This window comes from Dermochelys coriacea, chromosome 21, assembly GCF_009764565.3.
Source record: "Dermochelys coriacea isolate rDerCor1 chromosome 21, rDerCor1.pri.v4, whole genome shotgun sequence".
Classification (NCBI taxonomy): domain Eukaryota; kingdom Metazoa; phylum Chordata; order Testudines; family Dermochelyidae; genus Dermochelys; species Dermochelys coriacea.
In genome coordinates this window covers 1,043,186-1,069,457 of record NC_050088.1, presented here as the reverse complement: position 1 = coordinate 1,069,457, position 26,272 = coordinate 1,043,186, and the positions used below count along the sequence as shown (strand labels likewise).

The 26,272-nt window shown below is 47.5% G+C and overlaps 1 protein-coding gene across 1 annotated transcript in view; it reads right to left on the bottom strand.

Annotated features, from left to right (window-relative positions):
• SYT6 (synaptotagmin 6) overlaps positions 1–26,272 on the bottom strand; it is an 88,698-nt gene that overhangs the window by 29,813 nt on the left and 32,613 nt on the right. Inside the window, exons 2-3 of the mRNA XM_038379998.2 lie at positions 18,993–19,323; positions 13,722–14,280 (exon numbers count right to left, since the gene is read on the bottom strand). Of these exons, the coding sequence (XP_038235926.1) occupies positions 13,722–14,280; positions 18,993–19,323 (890 nt within the window). The remainder of the gene's footprint in view (positions 1–13,721; positions 14,281–18,992; positions 19,324–26,272) is intronic.

Here is a 26,272-nt window from a genome sequence, read left to right as displayed (position 1 = left end):
TCCCCGGTATTCTACACTAACATTCCAGGGTACCTGGGAAATATACATTGTGCATCCTCCTGCCTTGCCAGATCAGTGTGTGTTGTAATTGTAAAGCAAATGCTCAGCTGCCTCTGGGGCTAGCCCATAATCCCCGCTCCAGCCCTATTGCCTACTCTACCTTCTATATAAGAAAAGTCCTAGAAATAGGACACTCCAGTCAACAGAAGAGGCATAAATGGTGACCAAGTGCTCTGGAGAGAGCAGGCAAAGGAGACACATCCCAGATGGTGGGATGCAGTGACTGCCATTACAGTTGTTGACATTTCAGCATCATTGGTCAAGACTAAAGGGGCCAGAGAAAGGTTAGCAAAGGAAAAAGCATTCAGAGGCATAACCCCAAGCATTATAATGAAAAGGAATGTTACAGCTCCGTGACACATAATCAAGTGAAGTTAAGAAAATATATATTTTTCTTATATATATATATATATATATATATATATATATATATATAAAAAATCACAGCCCTGTTCCACTGCCAGAGTGGTGGAAGAGAGACTCAGGAATGGAGTAGACGGAGAGCCAAAAGCTATACTAGTAACCTACCGCCAGAGGGCCAATCTGTTCCATCCCAGCATCTGGCTAGCCAGGCCTCCACTTTTCCTCTGACTCTCCACTGACCTGCACGCATCCTAATCACATTCCTCCCTCTTAATTAGGGCATAACACAAGACTAATGTAATCAGTTTGCTTGGTCATGCCAGGCCAGGCACAAACTCTTCCTTTCCCAGCACAAATAACCCCCTTTACTGCACTGAGTTGCAGTCACAGGCTCCTCACTCCCCATTCCTGACATTGCTTGACTCTCCCTAAACTGAACACAGTCCTCACTACCAGAAAGCCACCCCCCAAATCTCTACTGCTGTGGAAAAGGCTGCCTTTTATAGTAGCTCTGCCTCCAGGCTGCTGTCATATGACCTAGTCACCTGATCCACCTGCAGGCTGCACTGGGGTTTTAATCCCTTGTTGTGAGTGCTCTATAAATGAGTGGAACGCTTAGGGTGACCAGATAGCAAGTGTGAAAAATTGGGAGGGGGGAATAATAGGGTCCTATATAAGACAAAGCCCCTAATCTTGGGATGTCTGGTCACTCTAGGATGGCTATATATGTAAATAGCTAGTTAACATGCCCAGTAGCTGGTGCTCAGGAACATGTAGCATAGTTCCTGGGGTTTCTAGGACCAATAACACATGTTGTTGTGCACCAGAAATGGATTCTTGTGTACAGCTCTTTACTCACAGCTCTTAACACTCTTTGCAGGCCCAGCCAGCCCTGTGACACCTTCTAATAGCATAGTCTGGTGTGTATCACTGTCTTGCTCATGGGAATTTAAAAAAAAAAAAAAGTGAAGCCAAACTGAGTTTATAAACAGATTGGTATTGCTCAGACTGTGGAAAAACGTTATCCTCTGCACTAAGCAGAAAAATCCCCAAACATATACAAAGCATGGTTACAAGTTTGCTTATTTCATGCATAGGGCATACAATCCATTTATCATTGCAGAAGGGGTATTTGGTTCCTTCCACTGTGATACAATTCTCTCTTGAAATTGCAGCTGTTAGTATCCAAGTGACAGAACTTGCAAGAGAAGTATATGCATTGGGGAAAGGTAAAATGCCCATGTGTTAGCGGACTAGGTCTTGTTGATGCATGTGATTTATGCCAAATGATTTCCCACTCTTTCTCTGGCAAAAGATTAGCTATTTATTCCACTTAGATGTGCAGAATACTAATGAGCAATGTATTAAAGTATTGGTTCTAGACACAAGACTTCTCTTGTCTAGCAAATAAATCCCAAATCTTTTCAAACGCAAAGAGTATGAAAGAAGCACTGACAGCTAAATGCTATCTGGATAGAGGGGATGTATGACTAGACTTGTAAGAATCTAAAGACACATTGTCACAGAAGATGCAAGTTGCTTGTAAAAGAGTTTGATATACCAGTCCATTCAGAGCTCTCTCCAGGATCTCTCTCGTCTTAAAATACCAACTCTCCTAAAGACCGTTCCCTTCAAAATGACAAACACAGTTTAGTCTAACGGCATGACAAAAACATCTTAGTCCCAATCTCATTGTCAAAAAAGAAACGGAGTACTTGTGGCACCTTAGAGACTAACAAATTTATTTGAGCATAAGCTTTCGTGAGCTACGAAGTGAAGTGAGCTGTAGCTCACGAAAGCTTATGCTCAAATAAATTTGTTAGTCTCTAAGGTGCCACAAGTACTCCTTTTCTTTTTTGCAAATACAGACTAACACGGCTGCTACTCTGAAATCTCATTGTCAACGTTCAGTAATGAGATACAACCCAGTAACTGTGTTTTCACCTATTATATTGCCCTATCCTTAGCACCTACTGACAAGTCCATTGTGAGTTGGATTTCTAGCTTCCCAGAATATTAACAAGGGGCCTTATTAAAGCATCAGAGTTCTCTGCATATCATCTGCAGATTTTAGAATCTCTGTGGCTTCAGGGTCTTGACTGAAGTCCAGCTACTCCCAGCCAGAGAGATGAGGCAGGCAGATAGCCTGAAAATAATAACTGCTTCTGAGTTAGGTCGCTGAGCTCAGAGAGTAGAATATGAATGAACAAGAACTTAGACACTTGCAGAAATGTTGCTAGTTTCTATTCCAGTTATCCTGTGAGATATCATCTACATTCAGTGAAGAATGCATTCCACCGAATGCATCCGATGAAGTGAGCGCACGAAAGCTTATGCTCAAATACATTTGTTAGTCTCTAAGGTGCCACAAGTCCTCCTTTTCTTTTTGCAAATACAGACTAACACAGCTGCTCCTCTGAAACCTGTCATTCAGTGAAGAGTTAGGCTGTCCTGCTAGCAGCTTTACTCTCTCACTCTGCAATGTAACGGCTTGGCTCTTAATTCCATTAGCTACGCTAATCTAATCGCTGTTACAGCTATATTAATCATTAGTTCTTGGAAAGAGCCATTCTCTATTTTAATGTTCCCAAGCTCACTAACAGTTACATCTAATAATCTACTCCTCTTTTGTTTCCTTTTTCTTTTTTAATGAGGCGAGAAGACACAGGGTGGCTACACCGTATGCTCTGTGACTCTTCATCACGACAGTAAATCTGTGGGGCGGAGTTTTTTTATCTTTCTCCACAGAGAGGCTATGAAATGATGTATCCAAGTAGGGTGAGATTAAGACGAATGTCTTGAGGAGTTGCTCAGCTGTGTGATTTAGAGCAGATTCCCGCAAGGGGATTTGAGGGGGAGGGACACTTCCAGAAAGAGGAGAAGAAAGGACCATATTGTGTGTCTGTTATGTTACCGAATGCCGTGGGACATTCCTAGAAACATAAAACATGACATTCCAAACTGAAGCAGAGTCTGCCCGTGTTGCATCTCCAGTTGGGCAAGAATAAGAGTGGTATCAGGCTGCGTGTTCAGGCTCCTGCCCGTCCACAGTCTGCACACTGTGCTTCACAGCGCCTTCGGCAGAGATCCGCCCTGATCCCGCAAACGATATAGACCTTCAGTGAACCCTCCGATGGGACGTTCGGGTCAGGAATCTGGTTAAGGTGTCCGTGTTATCCTAGCCCACACATCCCCTGAGTTCTTAGGACTGTATGATTAAGAGGGAGAACTACTTCAGTCTGCTTTCACTCGTGGAAAACTTTCCTCAGTTTCTTAAAAATTAAGTGTTTTTGTTGAGGAACCCCAGTGGAGCTATGTGATTCTTTGATACTTAGCAAACCCCCCACTGAAGAGCATGGAACTCTGATTTTCACTGTAGTTGCTGAGGCTAAAATACTTCCTAACCTGAAGCAAGAGTGCCCAGCAAACTACCTCCACCGCTCTGCTTTTCCCTTGGCAGAGTCAGTGGTCCCGTGCCCCTGTGGGATGTTCTATTAAGAATGGTTTCAGAGTAGCAGCCGTGTTAGTCTGTATTCGCAAAAAGAAAAGGAGTACTTGTGGCACCTTAGAGACTAACAAATTTATAGAGCATAAGCTTTCGTGAGCTACTTGCATCCGATGAAGTGAGCTGTAGCTCACGAAAGCTTATGCTCTAATAAATTTGTTAGTCTCTAAGGTGCCACAAGTACTCCTTTTCTTTCTATTAAGAATGGTATTCTGCAACAATATTTTCCCCATTTAAACCAGCCAGTGTAATTTATTTCCCCTCTACCCTGCACTGTCTGTTTGCTTCACTTGCTGTGTCCTACCCCCAGGTGCAGGGTAAGCTCTATAAGGTGTATGGTTTATATGACTGCAAAGCTCATTGCACAGACTTTGGCCACTGTATGAATATAACAACACAGCACATGCTGATGAACATACGCAAAGAGAAAGGCACAAGAGAAGGGCACTCATCAATACCATTGCTTGATTTTTCATCTTGTAAAGTGAAACCCTCCCCTGTGCAGAGCTTCAGGACAAAACCTACTTGCCCCATAAGTCCTCCTTAAGCACCTAGATATATGCTGCCCAGGGATAACGTTTCATTCATGTTAGCTCCAGTATTGTGCAAACAGTGGTCAGAATGGGCAAATATAAGGGTGTCTGCCTGCCCCTCTGCCCAGCACCAGCCACGCCACAGGCAAGAGACGTAGCCTTCATTCAATGGCATTTTTATTAAACATCTGGTCCCTAGACCAGAAGCCAGCGGGCTCAGAGGGTAATACACAGCTGGGCACCCATAAACCCTGCTGCCCAATACCGCCAGGGGCACATCCCACCACCTCCCTGTCACTAATGCCCTGCAGCTGAGGTGCTATGGGCTGGGGATAGTCAACATGGCCATGGGGTGTCTGAACCCTCTGGGGTGGCCCCTGCTAGAAGGGACCAGCCTTGCACGGAGTAGCGCCTGGGCGCCTGCAAGAAGCTGGAGCTGCTCCAGGGTTGTGAGGGAAAGAGGGAAAGAGGCCCTGGGAGAGTGGGCACTGCAATGCAACCATTGGCCCCGACATGGTGGTGGTGAGGAGGGACATGGCCCCCTGAGGATTTTGCCACAGGATTTTCTATATCTTGGCCCAGATCTTCCTCTTGTCATTAATTCTCGCAATGCAGCAGAATAACTTGGTGCTTCAGTTAGAATATTATGCTAAGTCATCATTTAAAGCTTTCCTGCCCCTCCCTGCTGGGACAATGGAACGCCCCAGCAGCTTCCCTCCACACAGTGGGTGTTGGAGGGGCAGTCATGCCTGCTCTGCCCTCGGGCTTTGCCCCGTGGCTTCCGCGTACCCCAGCCCCAGGCGAGAGCTCAGGGGGCCCCATGCGGCTCCATGGCAGCTAGTTTGTAGTTCAAGGGGGCATTCCACAGATCTTGACTCCTAATCCCATGCAATTGCCAAGTCAATTGCCCCCTGTGCAAAGCCCAGGTGCTCCCTGTGATCTGGGCTCCGGGTTCCCTCCATCCCTCCAGACACAGTGTGATAGGGGGAGGGCATGCGGCAACATTCGGACAGACAAAGGGACTCATGCACCTGGCTGGCCAGGCAGGGGCCATTTCAGGCTAGCTGGGCCTAGCTCCTCTCTACTGGTTTATTTCAATCTGTGCCTGCAGAGCTTGGTGTAACCAGGGTAAGGAGCATGGACTGGAGAACGTCTAACTTGGCACATGGCACGGCTAGGAGTCAGACAGCTATGCAGACCCGTTCTTCCTGGACGCCCGTGAGCACAGGCCCCGCTGCTCCTCACTGATAGCAAAGAGCTAGCCCCACAGTAAAGAGGCACCCACTCAGGCTCTGACCCTCCACGCAGCCGAGATGGGGGGAAATGCTAGGAGCCAACCCAGTAAATACAGGAGAAAACGTGAGCAAGGCTTTAAACCTTCCTCCTCCCAGGTTGTACGGACAGGCTTTAGAGCCTGTGAATTTTAATGCACCACACCAGGTCTGCTCCTGAAAGTGCTGAACTCCTCCACGGAGCCTGTTCCTCAGAGAGCCAAGCTCGGCTTTATATCACAGCCTGGTGTCACTGCCATCGATTTTATCCTATGGGATCTGGTGGAGCTGACTGACTGGATGTCACACTGCCAGCCTGACAAAGCTGCATCAGAAGTATCAGATAGTATATTTCTGTTTTACTCCACACACCCCCCACCCCCAAACATGGTGCAAGGAACCCCCAGCTGCACAAAGCAGCCCCCGCACATGTCGGGATTGCCAGGATAAATGCAGACTGTAATTGATAAATGTACCTGTAAAAGAGAACATGGAAAGGGCAGCTCAGTGATACCTGACCTGCAGCAGCACCCCCTTATTGTGCTGAGGAACGGGGCTATGACAACTTTATCCAGGCAGCTAGCAGCACCCATTCCATACATCACTTACATCCCTCAGAAACCCCTCACTGGGGCCTGGCTCCCTACACAGAGCTTAGCAATCACCACTTGTAATGATTCTCTGGCTCTGTGGCTCAAGTTAGTTCCCAAGCCCTCTTTCTGCATAGGTATCGTGCATTTGCTCTTGTCTATACAGATTAGTGAAACATTTGGCTGGAAGAATTCAATGGGGATTAGTTTTTTCTGTTGTTGTCTTCCAAGGTAGAATTCTGAGAGCCAGTGGCTGCAGGTGAAGGTTCTTACAGACTGCAGGTGAAGGCACCTATCAGACACCATAGAACCCCACTGGCACATCTGGACATTACAAGACTTAGCAGGGCCTGCTTTCTGGGCAAATGGAGATCTTGAAAGGGAAGTTGCCAGATTGATTCCTGTAAAAGGATAACACTGTGTATTGCTCCAGCTGCAGAGTCTGGATCCAGCTGTGAACCCAAATTATGCCAAATGTCAGGGTGTGCTCTGGGGGAAGGGAGAGGGGAGCATTCTCTGGCTCTGGTTTAGCCCCATCTCGCCTGCCAAGTCCAAGGAGTCTTCAGAATAAAATCTGGGCAAGAGTTCTATGAAGATCGAGAGGAATGTGACTCAAAGCCCAGCCCAGTCATTCCCATGTGTGGTTGGGAACCAGCCCAGTCCATATGCTTAATGGTGCCCTATACCTAATTAATACGAACAAAGCTTCCCCAGGGCTCCTTGTAAGATCTGCCCAACTGGTCACTGAGCAAGATTGTCACCAGCGACTGGTAATTATAATTTCTTAGTTTTGGGGGGGCACAGTGTGAGACCCTGAGGCAGGTGAAAATCAGGTGCCCTGAAGATGTCTCAAGCTGAGCAGCCAAAAAGTGAGATTCAGGAAATTACCCGGACCTGTACCTAACAGCCACCAAAGGGCTCAGAAAAAGCCTTACTGCAGGAAAGTGCTCTGCACCACATCCCTGGAACAGCCTCGCAAGCACTGACACTACCCCAGCACAGAACATCTGAGTCAGCCACTGCAGCTCCACCCACACAGCACACACAGGAACCCCTCAGGAGGCACCAGGGGTTAGCAAAGAGCTAACGCACAAATACTGAGGAACAGCCATTCTGGCTCGGACCATTTGTTATCATGCCCAAGCAGATAAATAATGAGTGGGAAAGCATCTGTGCTTCGTTCTGATTCTCTGTGCCTGATTGGTCTGTGCAGCACACCAGTGACTGCTCATTTGGGCAGGGCACAGTGCTGGCCTTTATTCATTCTATGCATTAGTCAGAGTGCTGGCTTGGGAGTATGTCTAGCAGGAGGCCTTGGACACAGGCACGAGAAGAGATCTCCTTTAGAATGAGAGAGCATCCGAAAGGCACCTTCTCCTCTCCTTGCCCTGCAAGAAGCTGCACAGGACATGGAACTGGCACTATCAGAACTGACTGGGAGCATGATCCAGAGGGTTTTACTCTGTGACCACAAATGAGATGGGTGAGAAGGGCCCTATTGGATGGGTGAGTTGCCTGCACATTTGAGACACTGGGCCATTTCCTAACTGCACCTCAGCAGCTCGTGGAGTTAGCGGAAAGTCTGGATCAATAAGCTTTGCAAACACCAAAACCAGAATGGCTCACAGGTTCGTAAGCTACAGTTCATTCAATAGCTGCTCAGCAGCAGCACTGTCTGAATGGCTGTACATCCTCCTTTGGGCACATTCTGCTTTCCCACACGAACAAACTAACACTTTCTTCGCTGCTCAAGCCTTTGCTGGTACTGTAGGATAAGAACCACATTTATCTTCCCACTTTCTGCTAAAACAGAAGTGTACCTGGGTAGTTACAACTGGCTGCGACAGATCAGTGCCTGCAGCACTCCCACGGAAATGAATGGGACCATGTATGTGACAGGGAGAGGATGGCAGGACAGAGCCAAGCAATTGTCCCATACTGTCCTGGGGGAGTTCTGCAAGGCTTACTAGATGCTACTGTCTGCACATAGCCTGCTCTGCTCACCCCACAGCCAATATGACCCCTTTACAGGCCTGTTTTTTAATAATCCCTCTGTTAAGGGTTCTCTGCTTGTTCAGCATGTGCCATTAGCTAACCCCATTCCCTCTCCCCTGAGAAAGCCCTTACCACTTCCTACACACCCAACCTTGATCTCTGCTGCACAGTCAAATACAAACTACACAGCCGGCATTGTCACAGACCCTCTCCCCTGATGATCCCATCCTTTTGTTCCCCTCTGACACTTTTACAATGAAGAGGAAACTTGTTTTCCTTCTTCCAGAGAAAAGGAAAGAAAAATACCTTTTCCTTCTGGGCTTTGATGTTCTTTAACTGTGTTGTATTTTTCAGATTTCACGCTGGAAGGTGCTATAAAAACTCCGTATCATCTGCCTCAGCTCCGAGGGGCTGACCAGTGTGCTAGCAGATGCCTGTCCCATCCTGGGCTGGCTTTATTACCAAAGAAATTAACAACACAAAGTTAGGTTTAAGCCTTCTTCCTCAGTTGGGCTGCTTCTCAGCTTCCTATCCCAGAATTGCTCAGCCTATACTCTAGATCCTCTCATTCCAGAGAGCCACTCCCTACTCCATTATGTCCAGGTAGGGTAAGAAGCCACCTGCCTCTGGTAGTCACAGCAGCGCCCTGTTACTCAGAATAACTCACACCTAGAACTGCAAGTGATCTATGGTACACAGGGTCTAGGAGCAACACCAGCCCAGCGCGCCAGCCACTGAACATGCTTTTGAGAAAAGCTGTCTTGAGCAGTCTATATATATTACCTCTCACTTCTAGGTATCAGGAATGGCTTAAACGTAGGTGCCATATTAACAGATGCTAAGCTCATCCAATAGGATGAAAAGATAAAGCCTGCATGTGATGATCGTTAAAGATAACAGACACCATTCCAAAGCAGCCCAGTACACAAAGGACTTCAATCTCAAGCAAGACAATTAATCTGGCAAATTTCTTAACTACATATTTCAGTGGTTTTGTTTAAACTCCCTCTTATAAGGAACATTTCAAAAGGAAGAGCCTTTCAAAGCCATTCAAAAATTAAATTCAAGCCAGCCTCAAGCCAACTAGATCAGCCTGCAGGGAGTAAGGGCGGACTCTGGCTATGAAATGACCTAATCAACTCTTTTTGTCCGGTAGGTAAATATTAGCTAGAGAACCCCAGCTGTGGCCACAGAGAAATCAAAGCATGTTCTCACAGTGGGAATAGCAAGCGATTTCATAGCAAGGTCTGGAGTGCAAAGCGGGTATTAGGATTTCAAAGCAGGGAACGATTCCCTAGTAGTAATTTGAAGTTAGAAACATTAAATCAGCAAAAGAACACTTCTGTGTCTTAAGTCTCCAATACACTAGTCATGTCAAATAACTGATAGGCAAGGCAGGTTTAGACTGTACACCCTGGGACCAGGAAATTCACCACAGAATCTATGCAAAACTGTATAGGCCTGAACCAGGAGACTCACAAACTGAACAAACTCTGGAGCAAGTGACTGGAGTAGCAGTAAGAAGTGGGTTCAGGGACAGTACTGTGAGTGCCGGGGGATGGGGTATTGATTAAGTGCCGAAACAGAAGGACGATGGATGAAGATAAACAAAAAAGGGCTGGTGTTTTGGGTGGGATGGGGAGTGTCTAGCTCGACTGGTGCCTGTTGTTCATTGGATCAGATCCTCAATCCCTCATCAAAATCAGAAAATACTCTTGTAAGAGAAACAGCCACCGTAGGCATTCTTCTCAAAACGCCCCTGTTTGGAACCGAGTAGCAGGCAGCCCATTGAGAGCTGTCAGTTATAAGCAACCACATCACCCCTGAACAGTGCACAGAATCAGTGCGCTGCAAGGCGTGCACACGGACACGCACACTACAGACACTGCACACACGCACGTGCACACACGCCAGGTTCCCCATGAGGTCCCTCTGTGCTGAGCTCAAGTCGACGCTGAGGGTATGTCTGCACTACAGCTGCCACAAGCAGCACAGTCATGGTGCTGCAGCAGCGCAGATGTTGCGCCGTCACGTAGATACCTCCATCAACGTAGGTATCCACCTCTCTGAGAACTAGGTTGACGGAAGAATCCTTCTGCCTACCTAGCCACATACCCGCCAGGGATTATGTCGACCTAACTATGGCCATCCGGACGGGACATTCTGCACAGCCCTGAGTGACGTAGCGAGGCTGACCTAAGTTTTAGGTGAAGCTCAGGCCACAGGACCGTTCAGGATTAGCCCCAGCAGGGCAGTGCGGAAGGACCTGATCACAGGTCCTGGATTTCTCTGAAACAGGCTGAACTGACATCCAAGAGGAAGTGGGAACAAAGAGGCTCCTGCAGAGCTCTGCCTAGTGAGTATCCCAGCTGCAAACAGCTCAAGTGCAGGGGCTACCTGGGTGCAAATACACCCAATCTCCATGCAGACAGTGTTGCCGGGGGCAGCCAGAGCATGAGGATCTATCCAGTGGGGGGGGGCACTAGTGTAGAGCTTGGAGATCTGGAGTCCCTGCTCTACCACCGACTCCCCGTGTGACCTTGGGAAAGTCACTCAGTTGCTCTGTGCCTCAGCTCCCCCCCTACACATGGGCTGGTGTGAAGATAAATGCACTATAGATTATCGGATGCTGCGTCAGTACCTGAGACACAGAGCCACACACCGGGGGTGCACGTCAGTACCTGAGACCCAGAGCCACACACCGGGGTGCATGTGAGACCTGAGACCCACAGCCACACACTGGTTTGGTATGGCCGCGGGCAGCCCTGGCTCCCAAGGGCCCTGTCTTTGGGAATCCAGCCAAACAAGTTGCTGCTGCCAGCATGTCGGAGTCAGAACTGGCAGTGTGATGGGATGGAGACCAGAGTCAAACAGGAACTGGAACGCCTCACCTATCCCTGGCCTCAGAAACACTTCAGGGGACTGACTGCTTAGTTCAGCTCACTCCATCCTTTCCTACACAGAACAGTCAAACTCCAGCCCTGGACACATGCTGGGCTCTCCAGCAAATGCATTAGCAACATGCAGCTCTCTCCCTTCCCTTGGCACTGCACCTCCCCAGGCAGAGCACAGCTAGAGGAGGTCTCACCGGCCCAGTCTCACCAGGCCAGCAGATGGGCAGCACTTGTAGGTCAAAGAGAGCCCTAGCTTGAGGGGAATGCAAGGAAAGGTCAGAACTCAGTGTGATGACAGAGTGATACTGTTGGCAGAAATCGAGTGGCAAGATGGGAGTGTGGCCAGAGAGTGAGAGCAATATTGCTAGTGGTCTTGGAGCAGTGCCAACAGGTATCCTTTAATATTGCTGGCCCCTGTGGAATAGCTATTGCTATGCAAGAGCTCAGTCCCAGGGTAGAAAGTGAGAGAGCTGAGAGACCAAATAACCCTGGGGCAATTCCAGGCGGGATTACACACAGCATTCACTCCATTTGCCAGTCAGTCGGATATGCTCATCGCCAGGCAGTGTTGGCAGGGCCTTTGCTTTGGGCCTCAGGGCTATGAAAATCCCATATTCTGCAGTCTCAGAAATAAGGCTGTGACATGAGACAGAAAAAGAGCAAGTTGCTTCCAGACCTACAAAGCAGATGGGTCTGTTGTTAGCCCTCAGGACTAACTATCTCCAACAGCACTCCTGGAGGTGATATGGGAAGAGCAGAAATGCAGCGATTTATGTGGTGATTGACGTACATTTCTGAACTGAGCAGTCAGTGTGGGCAGGTGGTGCCCCCCACTGGCCATAACCACAGTGTGATCAGAACCACCCCCCCTTCATTCATATTGGGTCAGAACTACCCCCCCTTCATTCACTAAAGGAATTCAAAACACCCACCAAAACTCGAGTCTCCAGCCTTTGCTGCTCCTAAGGGTCCTCCTTCCGGCCTGCTCAGCTCACACACTAGATCTTCTCTGCAGAGAACCACCCTCATGTCCTTTTATCCCCAAGGGGTAATGCACGTTCTTTTCAGTGGGTCAGCACAATAGGCTTTACTTCCCCAGCAGGATCATCACCTGCTGACAGGGCTTGGGGGCGTGCAGCTAACACTGCGGCCTTTTACAGACCATTGTTCATAATGTGCTGCTCTGTCTCACCATCACAGTTATTGCTGGTACTCTCCCCCGTGCAGCACAAGGGAGGGAGCTATTGCAACTGCTCCACTGCCAAAGAGTGGATGAGGGTAGCACTGCGTGGGTCACTTGTCAGCATCACACACACACACGGACACACACCGCTCATGTAGCCAGCCCAGCACCACCAATAGCCAGGGGGCAGTGAGAAGTGATACTGCCAGGCAGCACTGATCAACTACTTCCCCTTTCAGACAATCACAGCCCAATGAGACGCCAACTGCGCACTCGGGACTAAGGGCAGTGTCTGAAGCTGCCACTATTTGTACATTTTATTCCCAGATTCACAGATTTTACGGCCACGAGGGATCATTACGATGCTCTAGTCTGCCCTGCACAACACATGGAATAGAATTTTACCTAGTGATTAATCCCACAACTTCTGGTTGAACTTTAAAAGAGGTGAAATGATGATGCAACCCTCGAAACGAAAAGCAAACAAAAATTATGCTTCCAGCTGATCCCTCTGGGCGTAGATTTCCAAGGGGCTTCTGAAAGAGCCAGATTAATACTGAATAATAATGGCTGGAGCATCTCTGTTTGAATTTTCCACGCGGGGTCACCTTGGAAGTTGGAGTTTTTTGCTAATTTGTTTTGTTTAGAGGGCTTGAAAATGTTACTTTTCAAAAAGGTAAAAAGAAAAACTCCAGGAAACCTAGCAGTTCCTACACGTTTCTCAAATGATGTTTTCTGATACTGTGGAAACAAGTCACACGATAAATAAAGACGGTGTAACTTCTCAAAATGGAGGTAAGTGATCTGATGGACCAGGATGTTCCTCCAGAGTAATTTATTAATGTCTATCTTATGCACATGGCAGACATTGAGAGCTCTCAGGCTACCATGAACTGAGTACGTGACTCACCACATGTGGGGGACAACACACAGTACTGAACAGGGAGATAACAGCAAGTGGATCTAGAATGGCATCGGCAATAAATGAGGACCCTGGTAGAGCTGACAGGCCTGTGCCCACAACATCCTCCCTCCCCACTATGCTTGCGTGATCATTAGTGGAGTTTAAACTGTGGGTCTTCAGTGCTAAAAGTACAAGACCCTCTCACTTGTGCTAATCGAGAAACTCCGTTACCTGGCTACTCTAATAAACTCTTATTTACTGGTGTGGGAGGAGAGGACAAAGACACTCTCTCCTGGTGTGGGTGGCTAGACACACTATCCAGTTTAATGTGCACAGACAGTGCATACAACATTGATGCACAATATCTGCATAGATCTCAACCCATTTGAAGGCCAACGTGTCTCCCCTGCAGCAGATACTCACAGTTGTCGCATACTGAATATCCTTCCAGATGGAGGTTTCCCGGGAAATGTCTGAGGCCTCAAACAGGTTCTCCAAGATAACCTCCCCTATCATGTCATGCCTGGAGAACCTGTCAAAGTCAAAGACACTCAGGTGGAGTTTCCTGCTAGTCAGCTCCTCATAGGGCACAGGGAAGTGGAAGGACTCATTGAAGGTGGGGTTCAGAGTCTTCCTGTGGACTCGCGTCTGGAACTTGCGCTTCCTGTCAGGCAGGAGGTAGATCTTGACGTAGGGGTCTGAGCTGCCACAGAAATCCTTGGCTGGCAGATCAAAGGCCTTGAGGATCCGCACAATCAGCGTCTCGTTCTCATAGTCATATTTGAGGGTGAAGTTTATTTTCCCACAGGTTTTTGCCGCCTCCTTCTTGGGGTCCTCGGAGTCCACAGACTTTTGCTTATAAAGCTCTGGTTTAATCCTGCCAATGCTGGTTGGCTGCTCGGCCTCAAGGGGCAGGTCTGTGCCATAGTCCATGCTGGACACGTGCATCTGCCGAGGCAGGTGCCTTTTGAAGGAAATGTGCCTGCAGGGGAAGAGGACAGTTGTACACTTTGCCTGGCACATTCCCACTGCTCCCTCCCTAGACGAGCCCAAGCAGAGCTGGGGATGGGAGAAAGAGGGGAACAGGTGCTCGTGCTGTCTGTGGAGAACCTCTGAGCTGGTTATGGGCTAGGGGCATTCGGCTCTCTTCCTGGATCTGCAATGGAAACATCCCAGCCTAGCTTGCAGAGGTGCCGCCTCCCCTCTCACACACAGAGACGTGCCTGCGACTGAAGAGCCCAGATAACAAGCAGACACCCAGGGTCCTTCCAGTTCTCATTTGTTCTCCTTCCATGCCCCTGTGACACAAATGAGAGCAAATACACTGTGTCTAAGCCAGAGCCCATAGGCCGGGGAGACTCTACAGCTCTCTCGCCCTTTTCCATTGCCAGACCCTGGCACTAAACTTCCTTCCCCTCAGAATACACAGAACTGTGAAAGCCAGGCAAGCAGAGGCAGGACTAGCTATGATGGCTGCCTTCGGGCCCCTGCTGCACCCAGACCTCCCCAACAGATGCCAATCAGGCAGTGGCACATGCAGACCTAGGAGGCTGGGTGGAAGACGTCTCGCGTGGAAGCTGCTCCAGCCCCAGGGAATCTCAGCATTAAAAGCATTTCATGCTACTTCATATGCATTTTTCATGTTTCACTCTGACAGGAAGGGGCTCAGAGAGGCCCTGCTGATTTCCCAGTACAGGTTCTCTGGGCTCTAGCAGGATTCTGCTGTTGTTATTCACTTTAATGGTCTCTGCAGGGCTGCAGAATCTCCCCCTGCGTGAGCTGGGTGGCTCCCCTCAGTTCTTCCTTTTGCTCTGTAGCTAAAATCTGAGAACTGAAGGAGCCTCCATTCCCTGCCTGATCACCCATAACCTGCCTCACTCCCAAATCTGGGCCTACACCACACAGTGCTGAGCCTGCCAGTTGTCCGGTGGGGTGTGAGAGGCCATGTGAAAGCATGGCAGGATCCCCTGGGGCAGCAGCCTAGGTATAGCTGAATCATTGGGGCAGGTACAGCTCATTAGACTTTCCCTGAATTCAAGGGGAGGGGGCAGCACGCCTCTGGCAAAGGACTCTAGGGCCTGGGGACCGTGGAGCATCCAAGACAGGGGAGAAGGCTGACATTGGGGATCATGTAGCTTGGCTTTGGAATTACCCTTCGTTAATATAGCAGGCCCCGAGGAAGATGAACTCAAACTGGAAGCGGTACCAAGAAGGGCTACTAGATGACAAGGAGGATGGAGAGCTTGGCAGGTTTAGCCTAGCAACACAACAGCTGACAGGGATACGACTGCTGCCTGTAAGCACATCGGGGTAAACACCAGGGAGGGAGAGGCGCTGTTTAAGTGAAGGATGGTGTGGGCACAAGAACTAATGGCAATGAACTGGCCATGAATACATTTAAACTGGAAATGAGAAGATGGTTCCTACCCATCAAAGGAGGGAGGCTCTGGAACAGCCTCCCAATAGGAGCAGTGGGGCCAACCAGCTAACCAGCTTTACGACAGCTGTTAATGTTACATTTATGAACAGGGTTATGTGACAGGGCTGCCTGTGAGAGCAGGGAACTGGACTCAGGAGGGCTCTTCCGGTCGCTAGGGGGAGTTTTGACTCAGATGTGAGTGTGTCGTGGTTGTGTGGAGCTGGATGGGGATCCCACCAGGCACCAGGAGGGTACAGAATGAAAATGTGTGTGCCTGGCATTCAGATAGCACAGGAAGGAGCGATTTGGAAATAAATCCAAGAACAATCCCTGCTCCAGCACTTGTCTCTACACTACCTGCAGCCTCAACACCCAAAGGAGCTCGACCTGCTACAGAGACGTCTCATGTGCCTGATTTGATCATTCAGACCCACCCACATGCATTTATTAGGAATTCAAGAGGATACTCAGCTAGGCTACACTCAGTATGGGAGGCAGCTGCAGGACAGCGAATCAAACAAAGGAGGGCAGAGTTAGCAGCTTGATCTCTGGTTTTGATGTGGCACTCAGGGGCCAGAAATGATGTGACAGGACGATGATTAAAGTGCACAAAAGAAACAGGGCTGCTACCCAGGGGGCCTTCTCCACTATGCAAACCTTGGAGCCCAGGTGAATTTTGAGTGTGTTACCACAAAGGCCAATGTGCTGTGTCTCTTTCTTGGAGGTTTGTACATGATTTTTTCCATGCAGTTTCGTACCTCCATACATCTGAGGAAGGTGCAAGAGGGAGATGAGTGATGGTAACACATCTGCACCATTATCCCAAATATCCTTCTGTAACTCAGGGTGCAGTGAAACATTTGCCAGTGGAGTCTGACACAAATTCCTGTTTAATTTTTTTTTCTGTTGCATCTTGGGGGTGAATTTAATGATGCAAGTGACTATAAAAAACTAGCAGGGCTGGCATACTGTGGGCAGGCCCCAGCAAGATGTCCCCACACATGCTCAGCCTGACCGAGCTTTTACCCTCTCTTGTGCATGAAAGGTGCTGGAGAAGCAGAACGTGCGTGTGTTTGTGTATGCACAGAGAGGGGGTTCTGGGCATGTGCGCAGTGTTTGTGTGTGCACGTGCACACATGCTGCATGTGTGTCATGTGTCCATGTGACTGAGCTGCCCGAAAAGCAATGCAATGGTCACAGACAAAGCCTGGCGTAATTCCAACTGTCACAAGATGAATTTTAGTTCCCCTTCAAACGGGAGACTGAGATGTGTGTCTTGTATGCTGGGCGCCAGTGCAAGCAGCGTTCTGAGCAACAGCTGCCTGCACAGTGGTGCTGCCCACTTCACTGGGGTTGTGGCCAGCACTTCAGCCAGAAAGCATGGACTTGGCTTCCTGCCCTTGTTTCACAGACTCTGGACACAAGGAGAATTTTTGGATTCTCCCCCAGACTAGCCATCCAAGGCCCATGCATCTCACCTCTAATGTTAATGACTCTCATGCACAGGCCTTTGGGCTGCGGCTGGGGCAGCAATGAGCCATTGATCAAGGCTACTGGCATGCAGCTACTCTTATGCCTGGCCAGCGAGTGATACTTCAATTCTGTTTATCCAATGAGTCCTGCTGTGAGCCAGAGAAGCAAGAAGAGAGCAAAGGGGTCTTATTCTATCTGACAATATACTGTGTCACCAACCCTTCCCTCGCCCTGTCTGTGCTGTCACAAAATTAAAGTGGCCACAAGCATATTGATAGCTTGACACAATGAGGTCAAGTCACAGTAACAGGGTTTGAATCTTTTACTTTTAATCAAGCGCCTACCCTAAGATTGACTTAATACATCAGCTGGTTCAAAACCAAGCAAATCTTTGGCAAACGCTCCAGCATGGGGATGGGTGTATTTCCTTCAGCCCCACTGGGTACATCTCCCCTCAGGCTCAGACATAGTTCTTACATATCGAACAACAAATAATTATTAAGAACACACCCAAGGCAAGCCAGTTGCTGGAGACTAGGGGTACGTGTTATCACACATTCTCAATAATCAAACATCATTGAGCCCAGGGTATAACTACCCTGTTGGGTGTAAGTTAGACACGTACACATATCTAGGGTCACTAGTGTACAGTGATATAATATCTGATTCCTTGTGAGTTAGTTAATAACCATTTTGGAAAGTCTGATTTCCCACTGCTGAGCTCCAGGATTGATCAGATGGAATGAATCATCCAGACTAAACTTGAACATGGAGAACGCCCCCATTACACATCGTGGGGATTCTTTCAGGGGCCCATGGAGCCCCTCTGGTTTAGGCACAGGAGCCAAGAAGCTGCAGGCTGTACTTAGCTTGCTGTTTTTAGGGCTTCTCTCTAGCACCGGGCCGATGAAGTGAGCTGTAGCTCACGAAAGCTTATGCTCAAATAAATTTGTTAGTCTCTAAGGTGCCACAAGTACTCCTTTTCTTTTTGCGAATACAGACTAACACGGCTGCTACTCTGAAACTAGAAACAATGGTTTGCTTTTGTTGGCAGCTCAGTGCCACTTACTACTGAACTTCCAGAGACAGCGTTTCTCTCCTATGGAAAGGCACCATCTGGTAAATTTAGTTGAAGCCATTCCCAAGGACTAGTGCAGTGGGTGCGGTCTAGGGGAACATGGGCTGGGACGTACATGAGGGATAGATAACCTAACATGCTCTGTCCGCAGACCATGTCAATGGATACCTACAGCATCTCTAATCCTCTCTTCGTTTGTTGGCCAGGCTCCATTCTTCTCCAGCCTGTGCTCAGTATTACTGTACCTTCTGTAAATTCAGGGCACAACATCAGAGAATGGGCACTTACCCGACTTCTCCCTGAGAAACCCAACCTCCACCCAACAGTTGCTAACTCCATCCTGGACCACCTCCTGGAAGAGTGGGCAAATAGTCTTTGACCAATGGCCAACAATGCAGCTCCACCTCCAGCCACCAGGAGGTGCTGTATTAACAAGGAGACTTACATCTCTCCTATGTATGGGGCAAAACTGTCTCTTCTTGCAGGCTCATGCTAGTAAGAATCCAACCGAAGCCTGAACTTATCGCCTCTTGCTTTAAGTGCCAGCAGCCTCCAAGGTGTGGGGTGTCGGTAAGGCCTGCAGATCAGCCCAGGTATTGCACAGCTTCTTAAATGCAAGGCTCTTGGAATGTAAATGGAAAAGCCATTTCAGCCAAGTGCGTGGCACCGATCTGCAAAGACCCACGCGGTCTCCATGCTGCACGGAGCACAGCACAGCACTTACCTGGTGGACGATGCCGGCTCTGTTGTTTGCCTCTGTAGCCGAGCGTGCCGCATGATATGGTCTTTCATGGACATCTGGACCTCGGCTGGGATATCTGGCGAGGTGTGGCTGATCTTCACAGCTGCCTCCAGGAAGCCAAGCGTACCTGTGTCCTTTAGCTTGTCTGCCATGGTCTCCTGGTTGCAGGCTGCCTCGCTCTGGGAGACGTTAGAAGAAATGGCCTTGTTCCTCCAGGGCACCCAGCACAGCTTCCAAAAGAGAAAGAGAAAAACTGCCACCAAGGCGAGGCCACACACACTAACTATCACTGCAAGGAGGCTGATGGAGAGCTCTAAGGGCAGGAGAGGTGACGGTGACACACAGGCAGGAAGCAGGAGGGGCAGGGAGGGAGAAGAGAAGAGAAGAGAAAAGAAAAGAAAAGATGGTTGTGAGAAAGCTGTAAGGTAAAATGAAAAGATGGTCCAAGCTGGCTTGTCTCGTCTCTACACTGGGCCCCCCTTCTGTGAGTGACGGGTGAACACGCACAGTTCCCCTGTCGAGTGCTGGACTCAGACAAACTGAGTCAGCAGAATGGGCAGGGACGAGAAGGGGCGGGGGGCTGCAAAGCTACCAGGCAATAGCAATCTCTGCTGTGAATGGTTCAGAACGCTCAGATTCAGTGGTAAAACTCAGTTTGATCTGGCTAATTGGCACTGTCAGATATTGAGTTTTCACTTGCGTTTGTGTCCCTAGCAGGCCGCTTAGCTGCAAGCCTGACTGCAGAACTGCTATGGGACCGAGCTTTAATAAACCGCTCTGAAGATGCACCTTTCTGCTGTTATGGCAGAACGTGCCTTCCACTGCAAAACATGGGCTTTCTGATGTGCTATTAAAAACCCACTGCTATGACTCTCAAAGGCAGGCTGGTTATTGGCCTATTAAAGTGCACCTTCCATCCAGCTGTGCTCATGGAGAATACAAAACCACAGGCTGCTGACACAGTGAAATCAAATAGAGAGGGAGGTTTTATAGCAGGCATTACATGTTCTCCCCTGCATTAAATAAAACAGACAAACCCAAAGTGAAAGCTGACACTGTCCTCTGGCTGTTTGGTCATTTTCCCTTATATGATGTAGGTTTCAGGTTTTAAATCTCTTCTCTGGAGAGGGAAGAGGGTTCATAGCAATAGTGGAAGAATCATGGAACAAATAGAGCGTGCACATGACATGGGGTTTAATAGGAACCACAATCTCAGAACAGGATAGGACAGTTTATTTTTACATCACTTTTTGCAGCATATTAATGGACAAATCACTGACATAACATCGTAGGAAGATTCCTCCCCATAGCCTAGATTCTGGCACTTTGGCATATATGAGGAAGAGACGGCCCACTCAGCATCGACGTGTGCCCTGGAACTTTGGGAGCTGAGGTAGGTCTGTGCATGGAGTTGCAAGTAACCGTTTGGGTAGTTTTGGATTTGAGTACAACAACTGCAAATTTATTCCCTTGCCTAGCTGCGCAGCTTATATTAGTGACCATTAAAGCTATATTCCAGGATCTAGCCAAGACTCTCAGGTGCAAAATGGGTAACAGGAAAACAGGCAAAAAGGGAAAAATCTCAACGTTCCAAAATGTAGTCCGAAGTGAAACTGTGCCCCCTGTTGTCCTGTGTCCGTGCAGACAGTCGGGCCATGGGTTGACATGCAGAAAATAAAGCTCACACCGTCAGTATCCAAAGATCTCAAGAACCTGGGCTGCCACAGTATTGTTAAAAGAAAAGGAGTACTTGTGGTACCTTAGAGACTAACAAATTTATTTGAGCATAAGCTTTCGTAAGCTACAGCTCACTTCATCAGATGCATTCAGTGGAAAATACAGTGGGGAGATTTATATACACAGAGAACATGAAACAATGGGTGTTACCATACAGACTGTAACTAGAGTGATCAGGTAAGGTGAGCTATTACCAGCAGGAGAGTGGGGGGGGAAACCTTTTGTAGTGATAATCAAGGTGGGCCATTTCCAGCAGTTGACAAGAATGTCTGAGGAACAGTGGGGGGGGGGTGAATAAACATGGGGAAATAGTTTTACTTTGTGTAATGACCCATCCACTCCCAATCTTTATTCAAGCCTAAATTAATTGTATCCAGTTTGCAAATTAATTCCAATTCAGCAGTCTCTCGCTGGAGTGTGTTTTTGAAGTTTTTTTGTTGAAGAATTGTCACTTTTAGGTCTGTAATCGAGTGACCAGAGAGATTGAAGTGTTCTCCGACTGGTTTTTGAATGTTATAATTCTTGACGTCTGATTTGTGTCCATTCATTCTTTTACGTAGAGACTGTCCAGTTTGGCCAATGTACATGGCAGAGGGGCATTGCTGGCACATGATGGCATATATCGCATTGGTAGATGTGCAGTGTATTTTCCACTGAATGCATCCGACGAAGTGAGCTGTAGCTCACAAAAGCTTATGCTCAAATAAATTTGTTAGTCTCTAAGGTGCCACAAGTATTTCTTTTCTTTTTGTGGATACAGACTAACATGGCTGCTACTCTGAAACCTATCAGTATTGTTAAGGTATTTACAGAACTAAAATTAACACTTGCTGAATACCACAAACCCAATCCAGCCATCAAGATACTCGAAGGAATATAACAGAAGCATTTGCTGGAAGTTCAAACTATCTGGTGTGAAGTGGGACTAACCAGACCCACTGGATACCTGCCTACTTTCCCCACTCTGCACTGCGGGGCAGACTCTGAGCTCCTTGCCCAGTTCTCTCAAACCATACCTGTGTGAGGAGCACCAGGGCTCTGCTCTGCCAAAGGGGCCAGCACAATGCAGCTCAAACCAGCTCCAGGAAGCAAAGAGACAGGGGCTTCCATTGGTTGGAACAGCCCTTGAGAGAGCACCCGTAACTGTGGCCATCCCTGGGCAGGACTCTCCCGCTCTCCAGGACAGGTGTTGAGGGAAGAGAAGGAATGATGGAAAGAGGGAGAGACGGAAGGGGACAGGCAATGACAAGAACAGGTAAAGAGACACCCTAGGAGGAGGGAGAGTGGGTACATCTCAGGGAAGGAGCAGAGTATACAGAGGTTGTAATAATAAACAGGAGAGTTGCACAGAATAAAGAGACGTGAGGACAGGACAGAGAGAGCAGCTGGACGGGAGAGCTAGGGCTGATCAGAACCCCCCCTGCCTACAGTCCCAGTTCGGGGTGTTATTTTCTGCTACCGCTGGGCTTGTCACACACAATGGAGAATCCAGAGAGTGTGCTGTTTTCAAACCAACCTTTGCAATTCAAAGAGCTAATCCACCAGATGCGCCACAGCTCCATGATGTCAGAGAACGCACTGCTAAGTGGTGATAAAGGGACAATGGATTTATAGGACAAATCTTGGACCCATTCAGGACAGCACTGAAGCACGTGCTTGCTTTCAGGTCCATGCTGAAATCCCATTGATTTACAGTTCAGCTTGGGTTTAGGTGTCTCCCTGCCTTCTATGCGGGGGTTCTGCACAGCGGCCAGAAAGCAGATAGGAGTCCCCAGCTGCTCAAGAGGCTGCTATGCCCCGCTGAAGGCCCTGGCATAGGAGGCAGACTAGGCCCATGACTGGGCTCCACAGCCAACAGGCACAGGACACAGCAATGCAAATCTGCACTGGAGCCAGAATCAAGGTGCCACAGCTGGCTCCTCGCTCAGCGGTCCCTGGGGATCTCAGCAGCAAGCTGCCGAGGCTGACGGTCACTAGTGTGTGTAAATCCCATTAACAGCAACTGGAATTAGGCCCCACACTCACAGCCTGATTCACTCCCCCTGAAGTTAACGGAAGCCTCTCCATGGAGCTCAGTGGAAGTCTGGATCAGGCCCATATGAAGGAGACTGCACAACTCTGCCTTCTGCCCTCGCTCCTAGCAGTTTGACTCCTTGAGTTAATCACAGGATTAGCACATGTAAAGAAACAGATGGTCTCTGTGCTGAAGGAAGCACATAGCAAAATGGTACCTTTGCTAAAGAAGCCTGTTTATTGCTGGTTGAGATTGAAGTGTATTGGTAGAAATTTATTTATTTGCTATTTTTTACAATTGGCATAAATGTGTGTAAGTTTACAATACCTGTTTGCACTATGCCTAAATCTAGATAACGCCAACCACTTCTCACTTTCATGAGCTCTAAAAGGTTCTTAATTCACCCCAAAACTGCAATTTAAAAATAAATCACTCCAAACCTGTTATTGGGCAGCTGAGCCTTTATCAGACAATCCAGTCAGCTTGCATCTATTCTTCATTGCAGCTGTTATAGAAATAATCCTTGAAATATGTCTCACCATAAAATACAAGGTCTTTCCATGAGTTCTATTCCCTTTGATTCTATGTTTTACTTTAGATCTAGCCATAATTAGATCTTTGATGTTAAAGGCTAGAAAAAACCCTATAAAACATGAAGGGGGTTTAAATGTTCATTTGACAAAACACCTGAATCTAAAAATGAAATAAAAAAAATCACTTTGTTGGCGTAATGAAGGAACCTGTTCATATTGTTAGCTGTCGCTGGCTTGCTGTTTGGGAACACAACTGCTATTGCATCGACAGGATTTTTAACATCAGTTGAAATAAACAAACAGTTCTCAAACAAGTGTCATATATACACAGTGTGACATATGGATATCAATAAGCTAGCGCCACTGAGATAAAGAACCCTCTTCAGGAGACACAGCTTTTTGTGTTTCCCAGTGTTCCATGTATCTTAACTGTATTAACACCTAGGAGCTGCATACCAATTGCATTAACTATCTAGGTTGGCAGGCTATCTAGGAGAGCTGGGGAAAGCTTCTTCGCCACAGGTAAATTGCTTTGAAGGAGGCATGTAAAAACTGCCAGTGAGTGAAGGAGCAGGATGTGGAGAGAATAAGCACCCACCTCCCACCTCTCTGAATACTGGAAACCTCCTGCACTCAGCTACTCTCCTTCGGCAGCCCCATGAACAGTCCATGTCTGAGTCAGACTGTACAGATTACCTTATTCAAGCCCTTGCAACCAGAGCCTCGGGAGAAAGGGCGTGTCATGGGCTGGTGAGTGAATGTGTTTAGTCTCATTTAATAATAAAAAGAATTGCAAGACAGATGACGGAGCTTCCTAGGAGACTTGGCGAATTGTGTTCTCAACATCGCAGAGTTCCGAGACACCGATCTACTGTATTTTGAGCTAAGTCCTAGAATTTTTCTCAGGGTTCTCAGTTCAAACACAGTTCTGTACAAAAACATAAGGAGTTGGGTTGTTTGAAAATGTGTCTTTGTTGCTCCTTTTCTGGCACTTTCCTTTGCAAATGGTTTTTGAAATGAAGAAATATTTTCCACTACAGTTCCTTCAAATCCTTGTCAGAAGTCTCTAGCCCTAAGCCTGGAGATATAGATATGAACACACGGTATATTAGCATCAACGACACGAAGTTACCATATGGTGCATCCCCTGAAAGCATCTTTATCCTTATTATTATTATTCCTATGATTAGCAACAAAAATAAGGACATTTGTTGCTGGCCCTGAGCTAAGGCCGTGAGGCTGAATGAGAAGTAACCATATCACCCTGCAAGGGGACAGCAGAAATGAGAGAGCAAATCCTCAGACAGTTCAGCTGTCTGACAGGAAGTTTTAAAAGTAAAAGAGTTACAAAGTCCACCAGCCCAGCCTGGCTGCATCAGAACAAAGCTGCTTTTTGGGTTTACCATCAGGAAACCCAAAATAATAATAATCATAATTCCTCCCTTTAATGTGCGTTCCCTCCTTTTGATTATTTAAACTACCTACAGTGCAAGATGCTATAAGGGAAATAAGCAGAGCTGCAATGCAGAATCCATCACTGATAGAAGTGGTTGTGTTGCAGGAAACTTCTCCTAAGACATTTCTTTCATGCCATGGAATTATGTAGGACTTACAAATCTGCTAACACACCATAGATGTTAATGAAAAGCTTCAGAAATAATGAATCATCAACTCTGAAAACTTGTTGCCTATTTGAGATGGCTCCACACGTCTCCTTGCTGAGCTGGCATTCACAAGATATTGACAGGATTTAGAGATGCTTTTATGCATGAGCTCTGAAATCCTTCCTCTGGCAGCTCACCTAAAACAAAGGAGGATGGGACCAGGAGTTTACAGATGGTATTAAAAAAAAGAGCCGGCCTCAGAAAAACATCAGCTTGTTTGAAGATGACATTAGATTATCTGAGAACAGATTTATCAAACAAATATTAATTTGATGGAGTTGGACCATAATTAAGTCCATGAGTCTTAAACTGGGGCTGTGAAAAGATCGGGTACTCTAAAAATGTTATTGGACCAACTTCTGTTGGTGAAAGAGACAAGCTTCTGAGCTTACCCAGAGCTCCTCTTCCAATCACCTGAAGCAGGGGAGCACTAGGTGAAGAAGAGCTCTGGGTAAGCTCGAAAGCTTGTCTCTCTCACCAACAGAAGTTGGTACATTAAAAGGTATTATCTCCTCAACCTTGTCTCTCTAATAGTCTGTGATCAGCATGGCTACAACAACACTGCAAGTTACTTAAAAAACATTTAGTGTTCCACATGATATGTCTTCGATGTCCTTTCATTTACAATGAAAAATCAGGTTTCAGAGTAGCAGCCGTGTTAGTCTGTATTTGCAAAAAGAAATACTGAGCAAATAGCTTTATTAGTCTCTAAGGTGCCACAAGGACTCATTTTCTTTTAATGAAAAATCAGAAATTCCTTGGCTAACAGAAACTCCTGGTCAGGACCCTGCGGATAGAGGTTGCTAGGATATTCCTGCCATCCGAGTAGATGGGAACCACATGAAGATTGCTCCTGAGAAGCACTGGGGACAAGAGGAAATTCTAGCTTGGGGAAATGATCAGCCTGTGTGTTCATATTGCTCTGCCATGCGCACCAATACGGGGCTGTCTTCAAGGGCTGGCTGAGGGCTGGCAGGTCTGACAGTAACGAAGCTGGACTCCTCCTGACTCAAAGCACAGCACAAATAGTCCAGCCATTTGCTTTGGCTTAAACACATCCCCAGCCACACGTGGGAATTCCCTGGAGTCTTCCCTCTCTTACAGCATTTCCGAGAAATCTGCTACTCAGAGAAATTCTCCTTTTCCTCTTAGAAAGGACAGTGAATTATTAACTAAGGCAAACTACTTATTGGCCATATTGACACTTAATTACTGGAGAAGCAGGACGTACAATTTCAGAATGCTTCAGCAATGTATCACGAGGTTCTTGTGACACTGTGGTGGGACGGTTGTCATAATCAGGCCTACAAATGT